Source organism: Stegostoma tigrinum, chromosome 38 (assembly GCF_030684315.1).
Source record: "Stegostoma tigrinum isolate sSteTig4 chromosome 38, sSteTig4.hap1, whole genome shotgun sequence".
NCBI lineage: Eukaryota > Metazoa > Chordata > Chondrichthyes > Orectolobiformes > Stegostomatidae > Stegostoma > Stegostoma tigrinum.
In genome coordinates this window covers 23,010,841-23,031,521 of record NC_081391.1, presented here as the reverse complement: position 1 = coordinate 23,031,521, position 20,681 = coordinate 23,010,841, and the positions used below count along the sequence as shown (strand labels likewise).

Here is a 20,681-nt window from a genome sequence, read left to right as displayed (position 1 = left end):
GAAGGGAACCTTGGCCAGCCTCAGCCTATATGTAACTCCAGTCTAGTACTATTGATTTCATTGTCTTCTGAAGGCGAAAAGTAGTTTTGGCCAATGACTGTGTGCGACACGGTGGCTCAGTGGTTAGCACGGCTGCCTTACAGTGCCAGGGACCCGGGTTTGATTCCACCCTCGAGGGCCTGTCTGGGTGGAGTTTGCACATTCTCCCTGTGTCTGCGTGGGTTTCCTCCGGGCACTCCTGTTCCTCCCACAGTCCCAAAGATGTGCAGATTGGGGTGTGGGTGGAATGCTGTTTGGAGGGTAAGTGCAGACTTGTTGGGCTGAATGGCCTCTTCCTGCACTGTAGGAACTCAGCGACTGTACTACATCAAGGTGGGGGGGGGTGCAGCTCACCACCTGCTAGTTCGGGATGGGCCCAGTTAGCAATGCCTGCATCTCAAGAGTGAAATGCGCAAAAGCATTGACACTGCAGTCTAGAACCTTCCTCTTTGTTTGGCTCGACTGGTTACAGCACTCACTCATCGAGAGAGGCAGAGAGCGTGGTTCGAAAAGCCAATGTGTTGCCAGCACTTGCTGGGTCCAGCCTTCACAGCTGAGTGACACAGTACAGTGTGCTTCAGTGCTTTGCAGAAACTCGGCCATTTTTAGTTACAGTTTTTAGAAGCCCCAATCTTATCAGTTAATCAACCTGCCTCGTAATATTGACTGAAATTAGTGCAGTTTGCATAAAGAGGAACTATATTCCACAGAATTACCACAGAAAATTGAAAGAAGCATGTTATCTCTGTCCTGCTGACTCCCTCTCCTGTGGGGCACTGTTGGTCAGACCCTTGTGTTTTGTTTTAGTATGGTCACCAAGTTTCCAAGGCAAATTTAGCTCACACTGTTTCTATCTTTAGCAATAAACCCCATTTACTCAAAACCACAGGATCGTGACCCGGATTTAAAAGCTTCTGGTCAGCCCTTCCCCCTGCTAAGTGTGCAAAGACTCGTGATTTAACACTTTAGCAGCCAAAATCATCGAGATCTCCATGCACGAACCCTGGTCAACTATCCAAGGGAGTTCAGTCAGCCCCACTCTCTCAGAAGCATAAAGAACTTGCATTTGTGTAGCACCAGAGATGTCTCAAAGTGTTTTACGCCTAATGAAGTACATTGTGAAGTGTAGTCACTGCTGCAACTTCAAATGAAGCAGCCGACGTAATACCAATTTGATAGTCGCCACATTTTAGTTTAGGGTTTAATACTGACCCTAGAAACCACAAAGAAGCCTCCAGCTTCAAAATACAGGTAGTTCTGCTATAATGCATGTTTTGTGAATGTGAATTGGCTGTAACGTGATTGACGAATAGTGGACCCTGTCTGGATAACGCAAGCTTTCTACCGCACAGGTAAAGCAATTTTCTGCAGCGATTTCCCTATAACACAATTTTCTATAGCATGAGATCACAAGGAATGCAACTGTTGTGTTATAGAATCATCTGTAGCTGCCACTCAGTTGGAAGTGTTCAGTTTCATGCCAGGAGAGTGAACAGAGGCAATGTGCCCGAGCCTCTGGAGTGGCGTTTGGAGCTGGGAACTTGGAATAAGGGAAGTACCACAAGCCAAGGTACAGCAAACACTAAGGTTCACCTGCAAACCAACTGGGAAGGATGTGACACCCACATTTCCAGCTCACAGGCTCCACAGGGTACTCACTACGAAACACATTCTGAACTGACATCACCAAATAGAGCCATTTCAGCCAAATAATCTGCCCATTTTCTCCATTAAACCGCCCTTTTCCAGCCATAACCACCCTAACCGTTCCCACCCGACCCCGAGGCTGGTGTTTCTCACTTTTCATCAGAAAAGCTGAGCTGTACCCTGACTGCTGTGCCTCAGGGAGATATCTGTACACTGACTGGTGTCTCTCAGTACCCCCCCTCTCTCTCAGGGAGATATCTGTACACTGACTGGTGTCTCTCAGTCCCCCCTCTCTCCCTCTCAGGGAGATATCTGTACACTGACTGGTGTCTCTCAGTCCCCCCCCTCTCTCTCAGGGAGATATCTGTACACTGACTGGTGTCTCTCAGTCCCCCCTCTCTCTCTCAGGGAGATATCTGTACACTGACTGGTTTCTCTCAGTACCCCCTCACTCTCTCTCAGGGAGATATCTGTACACTGACTGGTTTCTCTCAGTCCCCTCTCTCTCTCTCAGGGAGATATCTGTACACTGACTGGTGTCTCTCAGTACCCCCTCACTCTGTCTCAGGGAGATATCTGTACACTGACTGGTGTCTCTCAGCACCCCCTCACACTCACTCAGGGAGATATCTGCCCACTGACTGGTGTCTGTCAGTACCCCCTCACTCTCTCAGGGAGATATCTGTAAAATGACAGGTGTCTCTCAGTCCTCTCTCTCTCTCAGGGATATATCTGTACACTGACTGGTGTCTCTCAGTACCCCCTCCTCTCTCTCTCAGGGAGATATCTGTACACTGACTGGTGTCTCTCAGTGCCCCCCCATCTCTCTCTCTCTCTCTCTCAGGGAGATATCTGTACACTGACTGGTGTCTCTCAGTGCCCCCCCATCTCTCTCTCTCTCTCTCTCAGGGAGATATCTGTACACTGACTGGTGTCTCTCAGTCCCCTCTCTCTCACACAGGGAGATATCTGTACACTGACTGGTGTCTCTCAGTACCCCCTCACTCTCTCTCAGGGAGATATCTGTACACTGACTGGTGTCTCTCAGCACCCCCTCACACTCACTCAGGGAGATATCTGTACACTGACTGGTGTCTCTCAGCACCCCCTCACACTCACTCAGGGATATATCTGTACACTGACTGGTGTCTCTCAGTACCCCCTCCTCTCTCTCTCAGGGATATATCTGTACACTGACTGGTGTCTCTCAGTACCCCGTCACTCTCTCTCAGGGAGATATCTGTACACTGACTGGTGTCTCTCAGCACCCCCTCACACTCACTCAGGGAGATATCTGTACACTGACTGGTGTCTGTCAGTACCCCCTCCTCTCTCTCTCAGGGAGATATCTGTAAAATGACAGGTGTCTCTCAGTCCTCTCTCTCTCTCAGGGATATATCTGTACACTGACTGGTGTCTCTCAGTACCCCCTCCTCTCTCTCTCAGGGAGATATCTGTACACTGACTGGTGTCTCTCAGTACCCCCTCCTCTCTCTCTCAGGGAGATATCTGTACACTGACTGGTGTCTCTCAGTGCCCCCCCATCTCTCTCTCTCTCTCTCTCAGGGAGATATCTGCCCACTGACTGGTGTCTGTCAGTACCCCCTCACTCTCTCAGGGAGATATCTGTAAAATGACAGGTGTCTCTCAGTCCTCTCTCTCTCTCTCTCTCTCTCTCTCTCAGGGAGATATCTGTACACTGACTGATGTCTCTCAGTACCCCCTCACACTCTCTTAGGGAGATATCTGCCCACTGACTGGTGTCTCTCAGTACCCCCTTACTCTCTCTTAGGGAGATATCTGTACACTGACTGGTGTCTCTCAGTCCCCTCTCTCTCTTTCAGGGAGATATCTGTGCACTGACTGGTGTCTCTCAGTACCGCCTCTCTCTCTCACACACAGGGAGATATCTGTACACTGACTGGTGTCTCTCAGTACCCACTCTCTCTCTCAGGGAGATATCTGTACACTGACTGGTGTCTCTCAGTCCTCTCTCTCTCTCTCAGGGAGATATCTGTACACTGACTGGTGTCTCTCAGTCCTCTCTCCTTCCACATTTTGTGCCTCTCAGCCTTCTACTGATGGTAGTTTTCATCAGGCTCAGAGACAAAGGGAGGGGTGAGTGGTGCAGAGGAGTGATCGATGGAAATAGTAATGTGTGGAGCAGGCCATTTTATACAGAGGCCTGAGGCTAACAAAAGCCTTGGAGAGTGAAATGAACAGGATTTCTAATCCTGATACAGAAGGGACCTCTCAGGGAATGGCACGATTCTGTTCCTTTTTTGCACAAACTGCTGGATATAAGCTCAGGCCGAAGTGAGCCTGAGTTGACAGAGAGGTGCTGTTTGTTCACTGACTGATTAAAACCTGCTTCAGGGAATTGGCAGCAGCTGCTCAGGTAGGAGTCATGGCAAGCTCAGAGTGTGGAAAATTCTTTTCAACCCCCAGGCTTTAAAACAAAAAGGAAGGTGTTTTGGACTTTCTCCTGGGTTTTATCTACATGGTGAAACCACAGATTGTAGACAGCAAGACGTACAGCACTATGGGTAAAGTTGGATCAAGTACAACTCGCATGATTTTCCTTCGGGTGCTCCAGTTTCCTCCCCCAGCCGAGGGATGTGCAGGTTAGGGTGGGTCGGCCGTGCTAAGTTGTCCCATAGTGCCCAGGGATGTCCAGGTTAGGGTGGATTGGCCATGCTAAATTACCCATAGTGTTCAGGAACGTGCAGGTGAGCTAGCCTTGGTAATGAGCCCATGTGGGGATGCAGTAGGTCTAGGTGGGATGCTTCTGAGACTTGATGGGCTGAATGGCCTCTTCTTATGATTTACAGTATTCAACACCTTCATGTACACACAGGTGCCTTAGCCCCACAATATAATTGTCGCATCGTTCTGAGGAAGGGCCACCAGGCCTGAAACATTAACTCTGACTTTTCTCTTCACAGGTGCTGCCAGACCTGCTGAGTTTGTCCAGTAAGCTCTATTTGTGTTTCTGCTTTACAGCATCTGCATTGCTTTCTGTTCTGAAGTCGCATTAAATACCCTATTGTTTCCATGTGTTTTATCCCATAGGCTATAGAGAAGGGTTTCTGTGGAAACGTGGCCGGGATAACGGGCAGTTCCTGAACAGAAAGTTTGTCCTATCAGAGGCCGATGGAGTGCTCAAATACTTTGCCAAGCACGATGTAGGTCTAAAGCTGTTCTGGACTTATTTTCATTTAGATGCCCAACTTTAGTGATCTCTCAGACAGAAGTATGAAGCCAAATGAGCCTTAGGGACAGTCAGATTGGAAAGCAGATCAACAGAACATTCCAGCTTGGACAGTGGGAGGGGGGGAGGGATATGGGACAAAATTCTGGGGAGCCACGAGCTTTGAGACCCAATGGCTCCAGTAGAGCGAGTATTAAGCTATGAGGTAGCTTTCAATCTTGTATTTTTGGCTTTCAGTCTTTGGGTGTGGCCTAAGTAACTCAACCTCGAAGTTTGGCTCCTGCAGCAATAAAAAAAGCTTCAAGTGCTTTTTCTTGAAAAACAAACATAGATCTCATTATAATTTTCTCTACCTCTGATCTTGCCACGACTTGCAGGTCTTCCTCCCCAACTCATACAGTTCTTCCACATAGCCTGCTACAGCCTCCTTCCCACCTCCATAATCCTACAGTTCCATCTGAGTGGCCTGCACAAAATTCCAGGCGTGGGGTTCCCAGTGGGAAAAAGTTTGGGAATTCCACCTCTTACATACACACAGTGCCCAGGGTGGGGTCTGTTTGAATAGCGAGCGGGAGAATTTTATATTTACCGATAAAACTGGCTCAGCGGTTAGCACTGCTGCCTCACAGCGTCAGGGCCCCGGGTTCAGCTCCACCCTCGGGTGACTGTCTGTGGGGAGTTTGCACATTCTCCCCGTGTCTGTGTGGGATTCCTCCAGGTGATCCGGTTTCCTCCCACAGTCCCAAAGATGTGCAGATTAGGTGGATTGGCCGTAGGAAGTTGCCTGTGGTGTCTCGGGATATGAAGGATAGGTGGGAAATACTGGGTTATGGGGATGCGTGGAATGCTATTCAGGGGATCAGTGTGACTCACTGGGCTGAATGGCCTCTTTATGGACATGAAGGATTCTATGATTCTGTATGAAAGTGGTAATCACCCAGATCCTGCAAAATAGTTTCAACCCAGAAGTCATGAGGATGAAAGAAATCATTTATAGCTCACTTTTCACAACTTTAAACTGTTCCATTATGGTTCAGGTCCTGGCCAGATAGTGCAGCCTAACCCTCACAATGCTGTCTGGTGGCATTGCAGCCTCTCAGAGGGTGCGATCCTTTGGTTGGTAAACCAGGCCTCTGTGTGACTATCTCGGGTGAATGTAAAAGGTCCTGTGGCCACTATTAGAAAGAAGCTCCATGTCTGAAATACTGTGTTTATTTTTAAATCAACTAAAAACAAGCAACCTGGCCATTCTCCCATTGCTGGTTCATGGGAGCTCTCTGTGTGTCAATTGGCTGCCGTAGTTCTTACGGTTATTCCAGGGGCAGATGCTGGCTGGCCATCCACATCCCCTGGCTATTCCTGTAAGGACGTGGTCAGCGTGGCAGCAGGTGGAATCCGAATTCAGAAATAAACCTGGAATGCACAGCTACCCTCAGTGATGGTGACCATGACCAATCCTTTTCACTGTTGTAAAAACCCATCAGAGAGAATGCTGCCGTCCTTGCCCGGTCTGCCCTATATGGGCAAGGTCTGAGGAAGGGTCACCGGACCTGAAACGTTAAATCAATCTAGTCCCATTTGCCAGCATTAGGCTCATATCCCTCCGAACCCTTCCTATCCATGTCCCCATCCAGGTGCCTTTTAAATCCTGTAACTGTACCAGCCTCCACCACTTCCTCTGGCAGCTCGTTCCAAACACGCACCACCCTCTGCGTGAAATGGTTGGGCCTTGAATGTTAAGGAATGACACTTCATTTGCTTAAACTTTTTTCCTCACAGATGCTGCCAGGTCTGCTGAGCTTTTCCAGCAACTTCTATTTTTGTGCCCTATATGAGACTCCAGACCCAAAGCAGTGTGATTGATTCCTCACTACCCTCTGAAATGGTCACTCAGTTCAAGGGCAGTTAGAGAACAGGCTTTGCCAGCAGTGCCCACATCCCATTGAAGAATAAGAGAGAGACTCATAGAATCATACAGTACAAAAGAGGCCCTTTGGCCCATCGATTTTGTAATGCCAAAAATACACTACCACCTGTACTAGTTCCACTCTTCCGCTCTAGATCCATAACCATACGGTCATAGAGCTGCACAGCATGGAAACAGACCTTTCAGTCCAACTCGTCCATACTGACCAGATATCCTAAATCAATCTAGTCCCATTTTCCAGCATTAGGCTCATATCCCTCCGAACCCTTCCTATCCATGTCCCCATCCAGGTGCCTTTTAAATCCTGTAACTGTACCAGCCTCCACCACTTCCTCTGGCAGCTCGTTCCAAACACGCACCACCCTCTGCGTGAAATGGTTGGGCCTTGAATGTTAAGGAATGACACTTCATTTGCTTAAACTTTTTGAAAAGGTTGTGGGTTTTATTGCCTCAACTACCCTCCTGGGCAGCGCATTCCAGACCCTCCACCGGCCTCTGGGTGAAAGAGATTTTCATCACGTTCGCTCGAAACCTCCTGCCTTGCACTTTAAAAGTCTGCCCCGTGTGGTTGACCATTGGACGAAGATTGGCGGGTTACGGTGAGGAAAAAGAAGCAACATTGCAAAGGTGTAATCATCCGTGTGTTCCTGAGGTCACGAAAGATGCTGGAGCAACAGAAGTTCTTCCTTTCCTCCTGAGCTAGTTCCAAGATGATATTGCCTTTAGTTCCTTCATTACTTAGAAGGAGAAAATCTCAAGTTGTGGTTCCTGAAACTGACGAGTGAAGGAGAACAGATACAGGAAATGACATCACATGATCCAGTTTTAGCAACTGTTACCAGCATTGTCTCCATCTTGCCATGGAATTTGTCATCCCTTATTTAATCTTACTCCGCCACTATAACAACATTTCATAATCTTTTAGCATAGAAAACCATCCTCAAGACAGAAAGAAACCGACTCAGAGAATTGCTTGGCACTGCAGAGCTGTAATCCTGCTCAAAGCTTTGCGTCTTGCAATCGACATAAAAGGGAACACTGATTTACACAACAATTGATGAACACAACTGCACCTTCCTGACCAGCACCCTCCTCTCACGCTTTGTAATTTGGAAGCTGTGCTCGAATCCCATCATAGCAGATAGTGGAATTTGAATTCACCAAAAATCTGGAATTAAGAGTCTAATCATGACCATGAAAACATTTGTCAATTGTCGGAAAAACCCATCTGGTTTATTAACATCCTTTAAGGAAGGAAACTGCCATCCTTACCTGGTCTGGCTTACATGTGACTCCAGACTCACAGCAAAATGTGGTTGACTCTTAACTGCCCTCTGGGTCATTAGGGATGGGCAATAAAAGCTGGCCGGGCCAGTGATGCCCTCATTTTGTGAATGAATAAAAAAAAATTGCTGTTCCTTTTCAAAGTTTGGTCCCAGTTCTGATGAGTGTAAAGTGCAAAGCTCCGTCTTTGGGTCTATGTTTTGAAACTATTTATATTGGACACCAGTAGGATAGATTGGTCCAAAAGGTGGGTTTTAAGGCATTGAAGGCAGTCATGGAGATTGGGAAGATTATTCACATATAATGAATCGTTGACAGTGAGTGCATCCGTTGTGTCTGAGGCTAACATTTAATTTACCAACAAAGTGGGGAACGATGTTATCTTGTCTCTCTCTCTCTCACAGGCTAAAGAGCCCAAGGCAGTGATTAAAGTGGACAATATCAATGCAACCTTCCAACCAACCAAGATTGGGAATCCCAATGGCCTTCAGATCACCTACTTGAAGGACAATAGCACTCGGAATATTTTTGTGTATCATGAAGAGGAAAAGGTGAGGCAGACGGATGTGAAGATAACACAACACTAATAGCTCGTGGCGTGACTGTGAGTTTCCGTTTGGTTAAACTCCCCATTCTACATGGCCATGAAATAGACTGAGATGTTAACGTGCATAGGGATTGAAAACAGCAATGATGCAGATTTATATAGCATCTCTCACATTGGCGACAGTGAACAAGAGAATGAAAATGAGCTTTAAGCCAGTGAGGGAGTGATGACTACAATCTTGGCCAAAGACCTGAATTTTAAGCTGGATCTTAAAAGAGGGAAGCAGTGAGGTTTGGGAGGGAAATTTCAAAGGCTTAGAGGCTAGACAGCTTAAGGCAGGATCACCACTGGCCAGACAAAGGGAACAGTGATGTCAGAAGACGCCAGAGTCATAGGAACATTGATAATAGGAGCAGAAGTAGACCATTCACTCCCCTCAAGCCTGCTACACTATTCAATATGATCATGGCTGATCATTGAGCTCAATACCCTAATTCGGCCCTCACTACCAACCACCCCATATCCCATGATCCCTTTAGCCACAACAGTTATAGCTACCTCCTTCTTGAAAACACACAAAATGGTTTGTCCTCAACAGCTTTCTGTAGTAGTGAATTCCAAAGGATCACCACCCTCTTGAAGACACTTCTCCTCATCTCAGTCAGAGAGTCATACTGTGAAATGGACCCTTCAGTCCAACTTTTTTGTGCCAACCAAGTTTCCCAAAATAAACTAGTCCGATTTACCTGTGTTTGGCCCATCTCCCTCTAAACCTGTCCTATTTATGCACCTGTCCAAACGTCTTTTAAATGTTGTAACTGTACCTGCACCGACCACTTCCTCTGGCAGTTCATTCCACACACGAACCACCTCCTGCTTGAAGAAGTTGCCCCCAGGTCCCTTTCAAATTTTTCTACTCTCATCTTGACAATATGCCCCTCTAGTTTTGAACTTCCCCTACCCTGGGGAAGAGACCCTAGCTATTCACCGTATCTACACCCCTCATGATTTTATAAACCTCTATAAGGTCACCCCTTGACCTCCTGTGCTCCAGTGAAAAAAGTCCCAGCCTATCCAGCCTCTCCCTATAACTCAAACCCTTCATTCTTAAAAGGTACACCCCTAACCCTGAAACTATGACCCCTGGTTCTGAACATCTCGCAGTCAGAGAGTGAAGGGCCGTAGAGTGGGATTGCAGAGCAGGAGGAAGTGACAGAGACAGACAAGGGAAGGCAATGTAGAGATGGAAACACAAGGAGGAAAAACATTCTATAGAGTCATTTGTAAGCAAATGTAAATCAGCAAGAGCTGGAGTGATGAGTGAGTGAGACAGGACTGAGGCAAGAGACTGTCACACGAGCTGAAATTCAGCAGAAATATGTCTCTAATTTCCTTCAATGATTGAAAGCAAAATGATGAAGCTTAATATATTAATTGGAAATTTGTGCTAATTGGACTCAATTTACATCAACAAATTAGGTCCTTTAAAAAATGTTAAAGGCAATTCTACAAAAGCAGTTGTGATGAATATTAAATAGAGAAATGAATTTATCCCACATCGTCCTCATTTAAGGAATCTCTCAAGTCTTTTAGAATCCCTGCAATTAAATTTAATCACATTTCTCTCTCTCTCCCTTCCACAACCACCACTCCCCCCACACCCCCACCCACCCAATGTACATCTCTGGATATAGATGTACCTTCACAGACATGCAAATGAATATTACCATGAATTATTTGGACTGAGTTTCCATATGTTCTCATCTAATACGTATCAAACATTAAACACACAAAATAGAAGCAGGAGTAGCCCATTCGGCCAATCGAATCTACTCCACCATTCAATAAGATTGTGGATGACCTGTTTCTGTTCTGAATTTAACATTCCCATCTGACCTCAACAATCCTTCATTCTCTGCCCCACACAAAACTATCCACCCCTGCCTCGAGAATATTCAGTCATCATGCCTCCACCTCCTTCAGCGGTAGAGTTCCAAAGTCACGCAACCTTCTGAGAAAAATTATTCTCGTCGTTTCTGTCCTGAAAGGGCAATCTCTAAAGTTGAAACAGTGGTCCCCTGGTTCTGGACTGACCCACCAGGCAACACATCCTTTCACCCTTCACCTTCTCAGGACCATTCAGAATCTGACGCTCCTCAAGTCACTCCTCACTTTTCTAAACACCAGTGGGAACCAGCCCGGATGGTCCAATCTATCCTCACAACACAATTCACTCACTCCTTTTATTTGATTCGGTAAACCTCATCTAAATCACCTCCAAATGCATTTAGATCCTTCCTTAAATAAGGAAGACTAAAACTGTACACAGTATTCAAGATGTGGCCTCCCCAGTGTCTTGTATGACTGAGTCAGAACTCACACTACACCAAGTTATGGTTGAACAAGGTTTATTTGAAATCACAAGCTTTCGGAGCGCTGCTCCTTCTTCTAGTGAAGTCTTCGCCTGGCCACTTCACCTGATGAGGGGGCAGCGTTCAAAAAGCCTGTGACTTCAAATAAACCTGCTGGAATATAACCTGGCGTGGTGCGATTTCTGACTTTGTCTACCCCAGTCCGACATCAGCACCTGAAGCATAGCCTCCTTAATTTTATATTGTCTTCCTATCATAACAAAGGAGAATATCCCATTAAACTTTCTTTATCACTAACTGGACTTGTACACTAACTTTTTGTGAATCATATGCTCGAACACCCAGTTCCCTCTGCACTTTTCAATTCTGCAGTCGATCTCCATTTAAATGACTCTCTGCTTTTCTTATTCCTCCTGCCAAACTGCACCGTTTGTTTCTTACATTTCTTTTCGCTTAGTGCAAAGTTGCATCATGTTGTTTTGGAGAGTTTCTCACCACATGACCTCATGAGATTTGCCTTATCTTACCACACCCACCTCAGTCACTACCTGGTCTGCCTCTATGGCATTCCTGATGTCCAATTCTATTCTTATGGCATATCTTTCACAGACAACTTATCATTCAGAGGGCACCAGCTGAAATGCCAGTATCCCTGTGCCCACGCTATCTTGGAGAGTCCCCTGTGCACCTGGGCAAGCATTGGCAATCCAACATGACATCTCACCACTGCTATAAGACATAGCCTCTACAAAACCATGCTGCCACCATCAGAGACACTTCCTCACACCTACATCCCCATTCTCTCACCATAGTCGCTATTAATCGCAATGCCTCACAGTTTACTGAGTGCTACTATTATAACCTCAGAAACTTTGTGCCCACCTTCAGCTTCCTGATTCACAGCCGTTATTGGGATGGGTTTTATATCCTCCATAGTGAAGACAGGAATAAAATATTTGTTCATTACATCTGTCTTTTCTTTATTATCTATTGTTAACCCTCCCTTCTCACTCTCTAGAGGACCAACACTCACTTTATTAGTCTTTATCCTTTTTAGATACCTAAAAGGACCTCTTGCTATCTGGTTTTACATTTCTGGCTAGCATCCTGGCTTGCTCAAATTTATTTGTCGCAATTAACCCTTGTCATTTGGGCGACACAGTAACTGAGGACCCGGGTTCAATTCCACCCTCGGGCAACTGTATGGAGTTTGCACATTCTCCCCGTGTCTGCATGGGCTTCCTCCGGGAGCGTCAGATTCCTCCCACAGTCCAAAGGTGTGAAGGTTAGTGTGGATTGGCAATGGGAAATTGCCCGTAGCATCCGGGGATGTGTAGGTTAGGTGGGTTAGCCATGGGAAATGCAGGGTTGCAGGGATAGGGTAGGGGGGGCACTGGGTCCAAGTTGGATGCTCTTCAGAGGGTTAATGTGGACTTGACAGAGTCATAGATCCATATAGCCTGGAAACAGACCCTTCGGTCCACCCAGTCCATGCCAAACATAATCCCAAACTAAACTAGTCCCACCTACCTGCTTCTGGCCCATATCCCTCCAAATGTTTCCTATCATATATTCAACCAAATGTCTTTTAAATGCTGTAACTGTACCCACATCCACCACTTCATCAGGAAGTTTATTCCACACAAAAACCGCCCTGCGTGTAAAGAAATTTGTCTCATGCCTTTATTAAATCTCTCTCATCTCACCTTAAAAATGTGCCTCCTAGTCTTGAATTCTCTGTCCTGGGGAAAAGACACCTACCACTAACCCTATCTATATCCCTCATGATTTTATAAACTTCTTGCTGACCACCTCTCAACCTCCTACACACCAGTGAAAAAAATGCCCCAGCCTATCCAGCCTATCCTTATAACTCAAACTTTCCACACCCGGCAACATCCTGGTGAATCTCTCTGAGCCCTCTCCAGCTTGATAATACCCTTCTTGTAACTGGGTGATGGGCCAAATGGCCTGCTTCCACACTGTAGGGATTCTGTGATTCTCTGCTGTGCTTTGTATTCTGACCTGTCACTTATCTTTGTGTAATTATACACTTTTTCCTTCAGTTTGAAATTTTCCTTTAACTTCTTTCCATAACCATGGGTGGTGGATCCTCGCTTTGGAACTTTTTACTAGGAATGTATTTATGCTGAATATTCTGAAATAGTCCTTTAAATGTCAGCCTCCATGTCTCTACTAACCTATCGGCTAACCGAATATCCCAGATCACTTCAGCTGGCTCTGCTTTCAAGCCTCTATTGTTGCCATTACTTAAAGCACTTGTCTTAGACAAACTCTTCTCCCTTTGAAACTGATAATAAAATTCAGTGGTAGTTGATTACTGCTACCTTTTAGGTCCCTTCCTCAGATGTTATCAATTACTGTGTCCAGAATAGTCTTCTCTTTGGTTGCTTCCAGGATATTCTGTTCTCAGGAACCGTCTTGGAAACTTTCAATGTGAACTCTTATTGCCAAGTTGGTTATTCTAATTTGTACGCAAATTAAAATCTGCTGAAGGCTACTGCTGTCCTTTTATCACAAATGCCTGATTTTCTTCCTCATTGATATTTTTAAACAAGCTGTTCAGAGATGCTGGGTCACACTCTATGGAGCAGGTGAGTCTTGAACCCAGATCTCCTGAGGTAGGAACACTATCACTGTGCCACAACAGCCCTTATACTCCTTCCTGTATATTTTGTCCAACATTGTGGTTGCAGTTCAGGGCCCCTTATCTCACTCCCATTCGTGTCTTCTTTTCCAAATTACTCTTCATCTTCACTCAAACTGATTCTACATCTCAATTTCCTGAATTAAAGTCATATCTATCTATTGCCCCAGTATCATAGAGCCTTACAGCATGGAAACAGATGCTTTGATCCAACTAGCCCATAACAACCATAATCCCAAACTAAACTAGTCCCACCTGCCTGCTCCTGGCCCATATCCCTCCAAACCTTTCCTATTCACGTACTTATCCAAATGTCTTTTAAATGTTGTAAATGTACCCACATCCACCACTTCCTCAGGAAATTCATTCCATAGTTGAACCATCCTCTGTGGAAAAAAAGTTGCCCCCATGTCTTTTTTTAACTATTTCTCCTCTCACCTTAAAAATGTGTCTCCCCACTCCCCCCACCCCCGGCCTTGAAATTCCCCACCTGAGGGAAAGGATACCTACCATTAACCCTATCCATAACCCCGCATGATTTTATAAATCTCTATAAGGTCACCTCTCAAGCTCCTGTGCTCCATCTTTGATTGGGAGTTTTAAATTGTTAATCCATTAGAGGGAGAGGTTGGGCCATGACAACTATCATCGATCTTTGTAAAAACCCATGCAGTTCACTACTGTCCTTTAGGGAAGGAAATCTCTCATGCTTACCTGGTCTGGCCTACATATGACTCCAGGTGCACAGCAATGTGGTTGGCTCTCAGATACCCTCTGAAATGACCCAGCAAGCCACTCCGTTCTGGGGCAGTTAGAGATAGACAGTAGATGCTAGTCCATTCATCCCCATGAGAGAATAAAAAATTAAACCTGGGGTTTTCTGATGTTACTCCAAGGCGTAGAGCTGGGGTTTAATCAATTTAGATAAATGCCCTTTAGCCGTTTATTCCAATGTGACTTTTCTCAATCAATAAAACAAAACAAAATGTTGGAAACGTGTGATCAAAACAAAAGTTGCTGGAAAAGTTCAGCAGGTCTCGCAGCATCTGTGGAGAGAAATCAGAGTTAACGCTTTGGCTGCTGTGGCCCTCCTTTAGAACCTTGTTTCTGATGATGAGTCACTAGCCTTGAAACATTAACTCTGCCTACTCTCCGCAGATGCTGCCAGACCTGCTGAGTTTCTCTGGTCATTTCTGTCTTTAATATCAATGGTGGTCAGAATAAATACTGCTCTGTTCAGGTTATTCTCTAAACCCCTTCCCACTCCTCCTCAAAGGATGTCATGATAGAGCAGTAGGCAGACCAGTATGGGATCTTTCATGATGGAAGAATTTCAAGGCAGCTCACATGGTGAATTAGTTTTTGAATTGTGTTGGAGGTCAACTGGACAGTCACCAGCGATTTCCAACAGTGACACCAGAGGGACGGATGGAGGGGTTTCCTGACACACACTGGCCCTTGCTTCAATGTCCCTGGGTCCATATCCTGGAACTCTCTGCCTGACATTACGGCCGGTGACCTACAGCCCAAACATTGCAGTGGTTCAAGATGGCAGCTCACCACCACTTTCTCAGGGATGATTAGGGTAGGTCTATAAATGTTCCTTGGTCCAGCTGGTGACACCTCCTTCTTCCTGAAAGAATTAAAAACATTTTTCAGAAGTTCTCCCCAGCTCATTGGCTTCTGTTTTTTTTGACCTTTTTTTTGCCTATCCCAGGTGATTGAGCAGTGGAGGGTGTGGGAGGACAGGGCTTGTGGGCAGAGTCTCATTGGAATGCTCTGGCCAAGGCAGGCTCGGAACACTGAGCCCAAAATGATCCCAAAAGCAATGAGATGAACAAACAACTTGTACTTAAGAGTCAGCTGATTGAAAGAGGAGGTGGCATAGCCCATCACTCCATGCCAAAGGGATCTTGATCTCTCCGTGGAGTCAACCTGCCAGGAGAGGTCACCAGACCAAAAATCCCCTACCCTCCTTGAAGATAGTGCACATGGGAATCGATCATCCACCTGATGAGGCAAATATAGCCTTGGTCTCCAGGCCGTATTTACAACCAACTGCTCCAACAGCTCAACATTCCAGTTCAGTACGGCCCTGCAGTGCCAGCTTGCAGTATGTACTGAAACCTCCACAACGCAACTTAGGCTCATAACTAAAAGCATTAAAAGCACAAAGCATCTTATCCACCTTCTACCACCCTCTGAGGTAACAATAATGGAGCTATTTACCAAACACAGTGATCGCAAGCCAACAGCAGACCCAGGAAATACCCTATCGAGGGAGAGCTTTGGAAACCATCAATCCAAAGACATTTAGTCCTTCCAATCCACACTCCCCACAGGTCACATTTCAAATTATTTCATATACTGGGTTCTGAATGTTTTCTACAGAAAGAAATTGTGGGTGTGAGTTTGCTCGCTGAGCTGGAAGGTTCGTTTTCAGACGTTTCGTTACCATTCTAGGTAACATCATCAGTGAGCCTCCGACGAAGCGCTGGTGTTATGTCCCGCTTTCTATTTATAAATAGATAGATAAATAAATAGAAAGCGGGACATAACACCAGCGCTTCGTCGGAGGCTCACTGATGATGTTACCTAGAATGGTGACGAAACGTCTGAAAACGAACCTTCCAGCTCAGCAAGCAAACTCACATCCAGAACCTCAACCTGAGCTACAAATCTTCTCAAAACTCGCTAGAAGGAAATTGATTTGATTTCTCCCTCGCAACACTTCAGCCAATGAGGGGCAATTTGTCAACCAGTTGACACTCTATTGTCCTGCAGGATAAATTGGTGTGAACCTTACAAACTTTGCACTCTTGTGTTTGTCCTGATGAGGTGCGATACAAAATGACTAAATTGGAAATGACTAAAGATTTACAAGCATATTCCTGGGTTTGAGTTTTAAAGGAGAAGCTGGATAGGCTAGGAATTTTTTTTCCCTGGAGCATATGAGGTTGCGGAGTGACCTCTTAGAGGTCTATAAAATCCTGAAGGGCAGAGATAATGTGAATAGCAAAGGCCTTTTCTCTAGGGCCGGGGAGTTCAAATCTAGAGCATGTATTTTCAAGGTGAGAGGAAATAGATTTAAAAGGGACCCAAAAGGCAACTATTTCACACAGAGGGTGGTTCGTGTGTGAAATGAACTGCCAGAGGAGCTGGGAGATGCTGATACAATTGTAATACTTAAGACATTTGGACCGGTGCAAGGGTAGGAAACGTTTAGAGGGATATGGGCCAAACTCAGGCAAATGGGACTAGCTCAGCTGAGGAAAGCTGGCCGGCATGAACGAGTCGGTCCAAAGGGCCTATTTCTGTGCTGCATAACTCTTGGGACACATTGTCTTCTCAGTAAAATAGTGGAATCCTTTGATATTTAAATGAATTCTGCCTCAGGGCTCCTGTTCCATACATTAATCACTCATTTCCCGGAATACTGACTGCATCAATCCAATTTGAATCTAATTCCTTTAAGTGCAGGGCATACCCTGTGGATGTGCTGTTGCAGAGAAGGTGAAACAGCTTGTCACATTGTTCTGTTCTTGGAAGTCTAAAAAGAACAGCAATCCCACCCCCTCTCAGCCTTGTCTTTACCTGTGGGAACATGTCCAGTTTGCATAACTGTTCCTCAAAAAAGAAACGAACTGTGTGTCTCACGCACACTCGTTAAATTTGTCAGCCTCAAATGGGGGTGGAATTCCTGCAGCACTTTCCAGAGCCTGGAACAGGATTCTACTTGTTTGGTAGAGACACAGGCAATTTACCGCCGCCTCACTGGAGTCAGTGCACAGCCCTGCAGTGTACATTACATGGAAAAGAAACTTCATGCGCTGTCAGGAAACTGAAGCAGTTGGGCAGTGTGAGAGAATAGATCTTTTGGGTCCAGTAGAAAGAAAAGAAAGGAAGGGAAGGTAGAAGGAACAAGGGGAAGAAAGAAGAAAACAAAGAAAGAAAGAAGGGACTGGAAGGTGGATTATAGGGAGATGGGTCTGGGTGGGATGCTCTGAGGGTCGGTGTACCCTTGTTGGGCCGAAGGGCCTGTTTCCACACTGTCGGGATCCTATGATATTCTAGGAATCCGTCAGACATTGTAGCGAGCTCAATGCTCCATCCAACTCTGGCCACTTGTGTCTGAGCTTCTACCTTCCGTCTGAATCTCGGTCATAGCTTACCAAGTTTGCAGATGTCACCAAAATTGATGGTATGGTGGACAGTGAAGAAGGTTATCTCAGAGCACAATGGGATCTCGCTCAGATGGGCCAATGGGCCGAGGAGTGGCAGATGGAATTTAATTTAGATAAATGTTAAGTGCCACATTTTGGAAAGGCAAATCAGGGCAGGCCTTATTACACTTAGCGGGAAGGTCCTGGAGAGAAACAGAGACATTAGAGTGTAGGTTCATAGTTCCTTGGAGTCACAGGTAGCTTGAATAGTGAAGAAGGTGTTTGATACGCTTGCCTTTATTGGTCAATGCATTGAGTACAGGAGTTGGGAGGTCATGTTGCAGCTGTACAGGACATTAATTTTGCCACTTGTGGAGTATTGTGTACAATTCTGGTCTCCCTGCTATAGGAAGGATGTTGTGAAACTTGAAAGGGTTCAGAAAAGATTTACAAGGATGTTGCCAGAACTGGAGAGTTTGAGCTACAGGGAGAGGTTGAATAGGCTGGGGCTGTTTTCCCTGGAGTGTCAGAGGCTGAGGGGTGACCTTATAGAGGTTTATAAAATCGTGAGGGGCATGGATGGGGTAAATAGCCAAGGTCTTTTCCCCCAGGGTAGGGGAGACCAAAACTAGAGGGACAAAGGTTTAAGGTGAGAAAGGAAAGATTTAAAACGGACCTGAGGGATAACTTTTTCACACAGAGCGTGGTACATGTACGGAATGAGCTGCCAGAGGAAGTGGTGGAGGCTGGTACAGTTACAACATTTAAAAGGATGGGTACATGACTTGGAATGATTTAGAGGGATATAGGCCAAATGTTGGCAAACAGGATTTGATTTATATGGGAAACCTGGTCAGCATGTACCAGTTGGACCGAAGGGTCTGTTCCCGTGCTGTACGTCTCTGTGACTCTGTGTGGAACACAATGGAATATTTGCCCATTACCTTAACCTCTTGGTCATCTCATCGCACTCAGCTTCAGTTAATGAGGGAAGAAGACAGAGAGCTCTCGCACATGCGGTACTTTTAGTTGTCTTGAATTCATATCATGTTCCTGGATATCAGTGCCAGCCTAAACTGCTTAATGAGTGTGTTACGTGAAGCAGCCCAAGTTGTCCCTAATAAGCTCATTACAATCCCTACCCTCCTCCATCAAACTCCCAAATGTATTACAAAGTTTACCCCGAGGGAAATGATTTCAACAGTCTCTGACAATATATTACGTTAAAGTTGCTGTTAGAGGTCAGTTGTTCTACATTTTCTTGACAGAAATTGCCTAACAGCTTCTTAAGTGAACAAACAGTATCTTTTAGACCACTGAGTGAGAACAAATTAATTCAAACTGTAATATGCCCTGCCCCAATTTCTAAGGTGTAAAACCTGTTCAGGACCATGCCCCCAGTTCTGCTGGCAACACTCTTGAGACAAAACATGATGGATCTGAGTTCCATAAAGCAGCAAACCCGGACACTCCACTGCAGTACTGAGGGACTGCCGCACTGCCGGAGGGTCAGTGCTAAGGGAGCGCCGCACTGTCAGAGGGTCAGAGCTGAGCGAGTGCCGCACTGTCAGAGGGTCAGTGCTAAGGGAGCGCCGCACTGTCAGAGGGTCAGAGCTGAGCGAGTGCCGCACTGTCAGAGGGTCAGTGCTGAGGGAGCGCCGCACTGTCGGAGGGTCAGTGCTGAGAGAGCACCGCACTGTTGGAGGGTCAGTGGTGAGGGAGAACCGCACTGTCGGAGGGTCAGTGCTGAGGGTGCGCCGCACTGTCGGAGGGTCAGTACTGAGGGAGTGCCGCACTGTCGGAGGGTCAGTGCTGAGAGAGCACGCACTGTTGGAAGGTCAGTGGTGAGGGAGAACCGCACTGTCGGAGGGTCAGTGCTGAGGGAGCGCCGCACTGTCGGAGGGCCAGTGCTGAGGGAGTGCCGCACTGTCGGAGGGTCAGTGCTGAGAGAGCATCGCACTGTTGGAGGGTCAGTGGTGAGGGAGTGGGCACTGTCGGAGGGTCAGTGCTGAGGGAGCGCCGCACTGTCGGAGGGTCAGTGGTGAGGGAGAACCGCACTGTCGGAGGGTCAGTGCTGAGGGAGCGCCACACTGTCGGAGGGTCAGTGCTGAGGGAGTGCCGCACTGTCGGAGGGTCAGTGCTGAGGGAGCGCTGCACTGTCGGAGGGTCAGTGCTGAGGGAGCGCCGCACTGTCGGAGGGTCAGTGCTGAGGGAGTGCTGTCTGTTGGATGCTGTCTTTCATACTGCCTCCTCAGCTGCTGTGTCAGGGGTATAGGAAAGCATTTGCTGACATTTTTATGAAGGAGAATTCTCCCTGATGATCTGGGCCATTGCTGTTTCAGGGAGCTTACTGCTGGCAAATTGAAGACTATCTTTCCCACAGTCTAACAACGACTACACTTCAAAAAGTACCTTACAATGCTATAAATTGGATTGGGACATTTTGAAGTTTGTAAGGCACTATATAAATACAATCTCTTCCTTTTCAGTGTTTTAATTTCTCCAGTTTGTTACATCCTCCTAGAAAGAATCCGCAAAGTTTAGGAGTGGTTTTACTATGTTGAATGTAGTAACCACGGCTACAGCAAAGTGCCAACAGCAACTGATCCATATGATATGATGAGGAGGTCCCTCAACGAGTGCCAGTAGCTCCTTGGGTTGCCAGCTCTGACTGACTGGAGGTTTTATGGTAACCTTCTGCCTCAGAGCAACCAGCTCACACCCTAATGGAGGCTCCCAGATGCACTGTTCAGGTGAAGCAACACTTCACCTGCACTTCCCACAATCTAGTCTACTGCATTCGCTTCTCACAATATGGTCTGC

At 46.3% G+C, this 20,681-nt stretch overlaps 1 protein-coding gene across 1 annotated transcript in view; it reads left to right on the top strand.

Moving 5' to 3' along the window:
• Positions 1-20,681, top strand: part of zgc:92360 (uncharacterized protein LOC436988 homolog) — a 71,721-nt gene that overhangs the window by 33,311 nt on the left and 17,729 nt on the right. The window contains exons 5-6 of the mRNA XM_048521266.2: positions 4,759-4,871; positions 8,513-8,659. Of these exons, the coding sequence (XP_048377223.1) occupies positions 4,759-4,871; positions 8,513-8,659 (260 nt within the window). The remainder of the gene's footprint in view (positions 1-4,758; positions 4,872-8,512; positions 8,660-20,681) is intronic.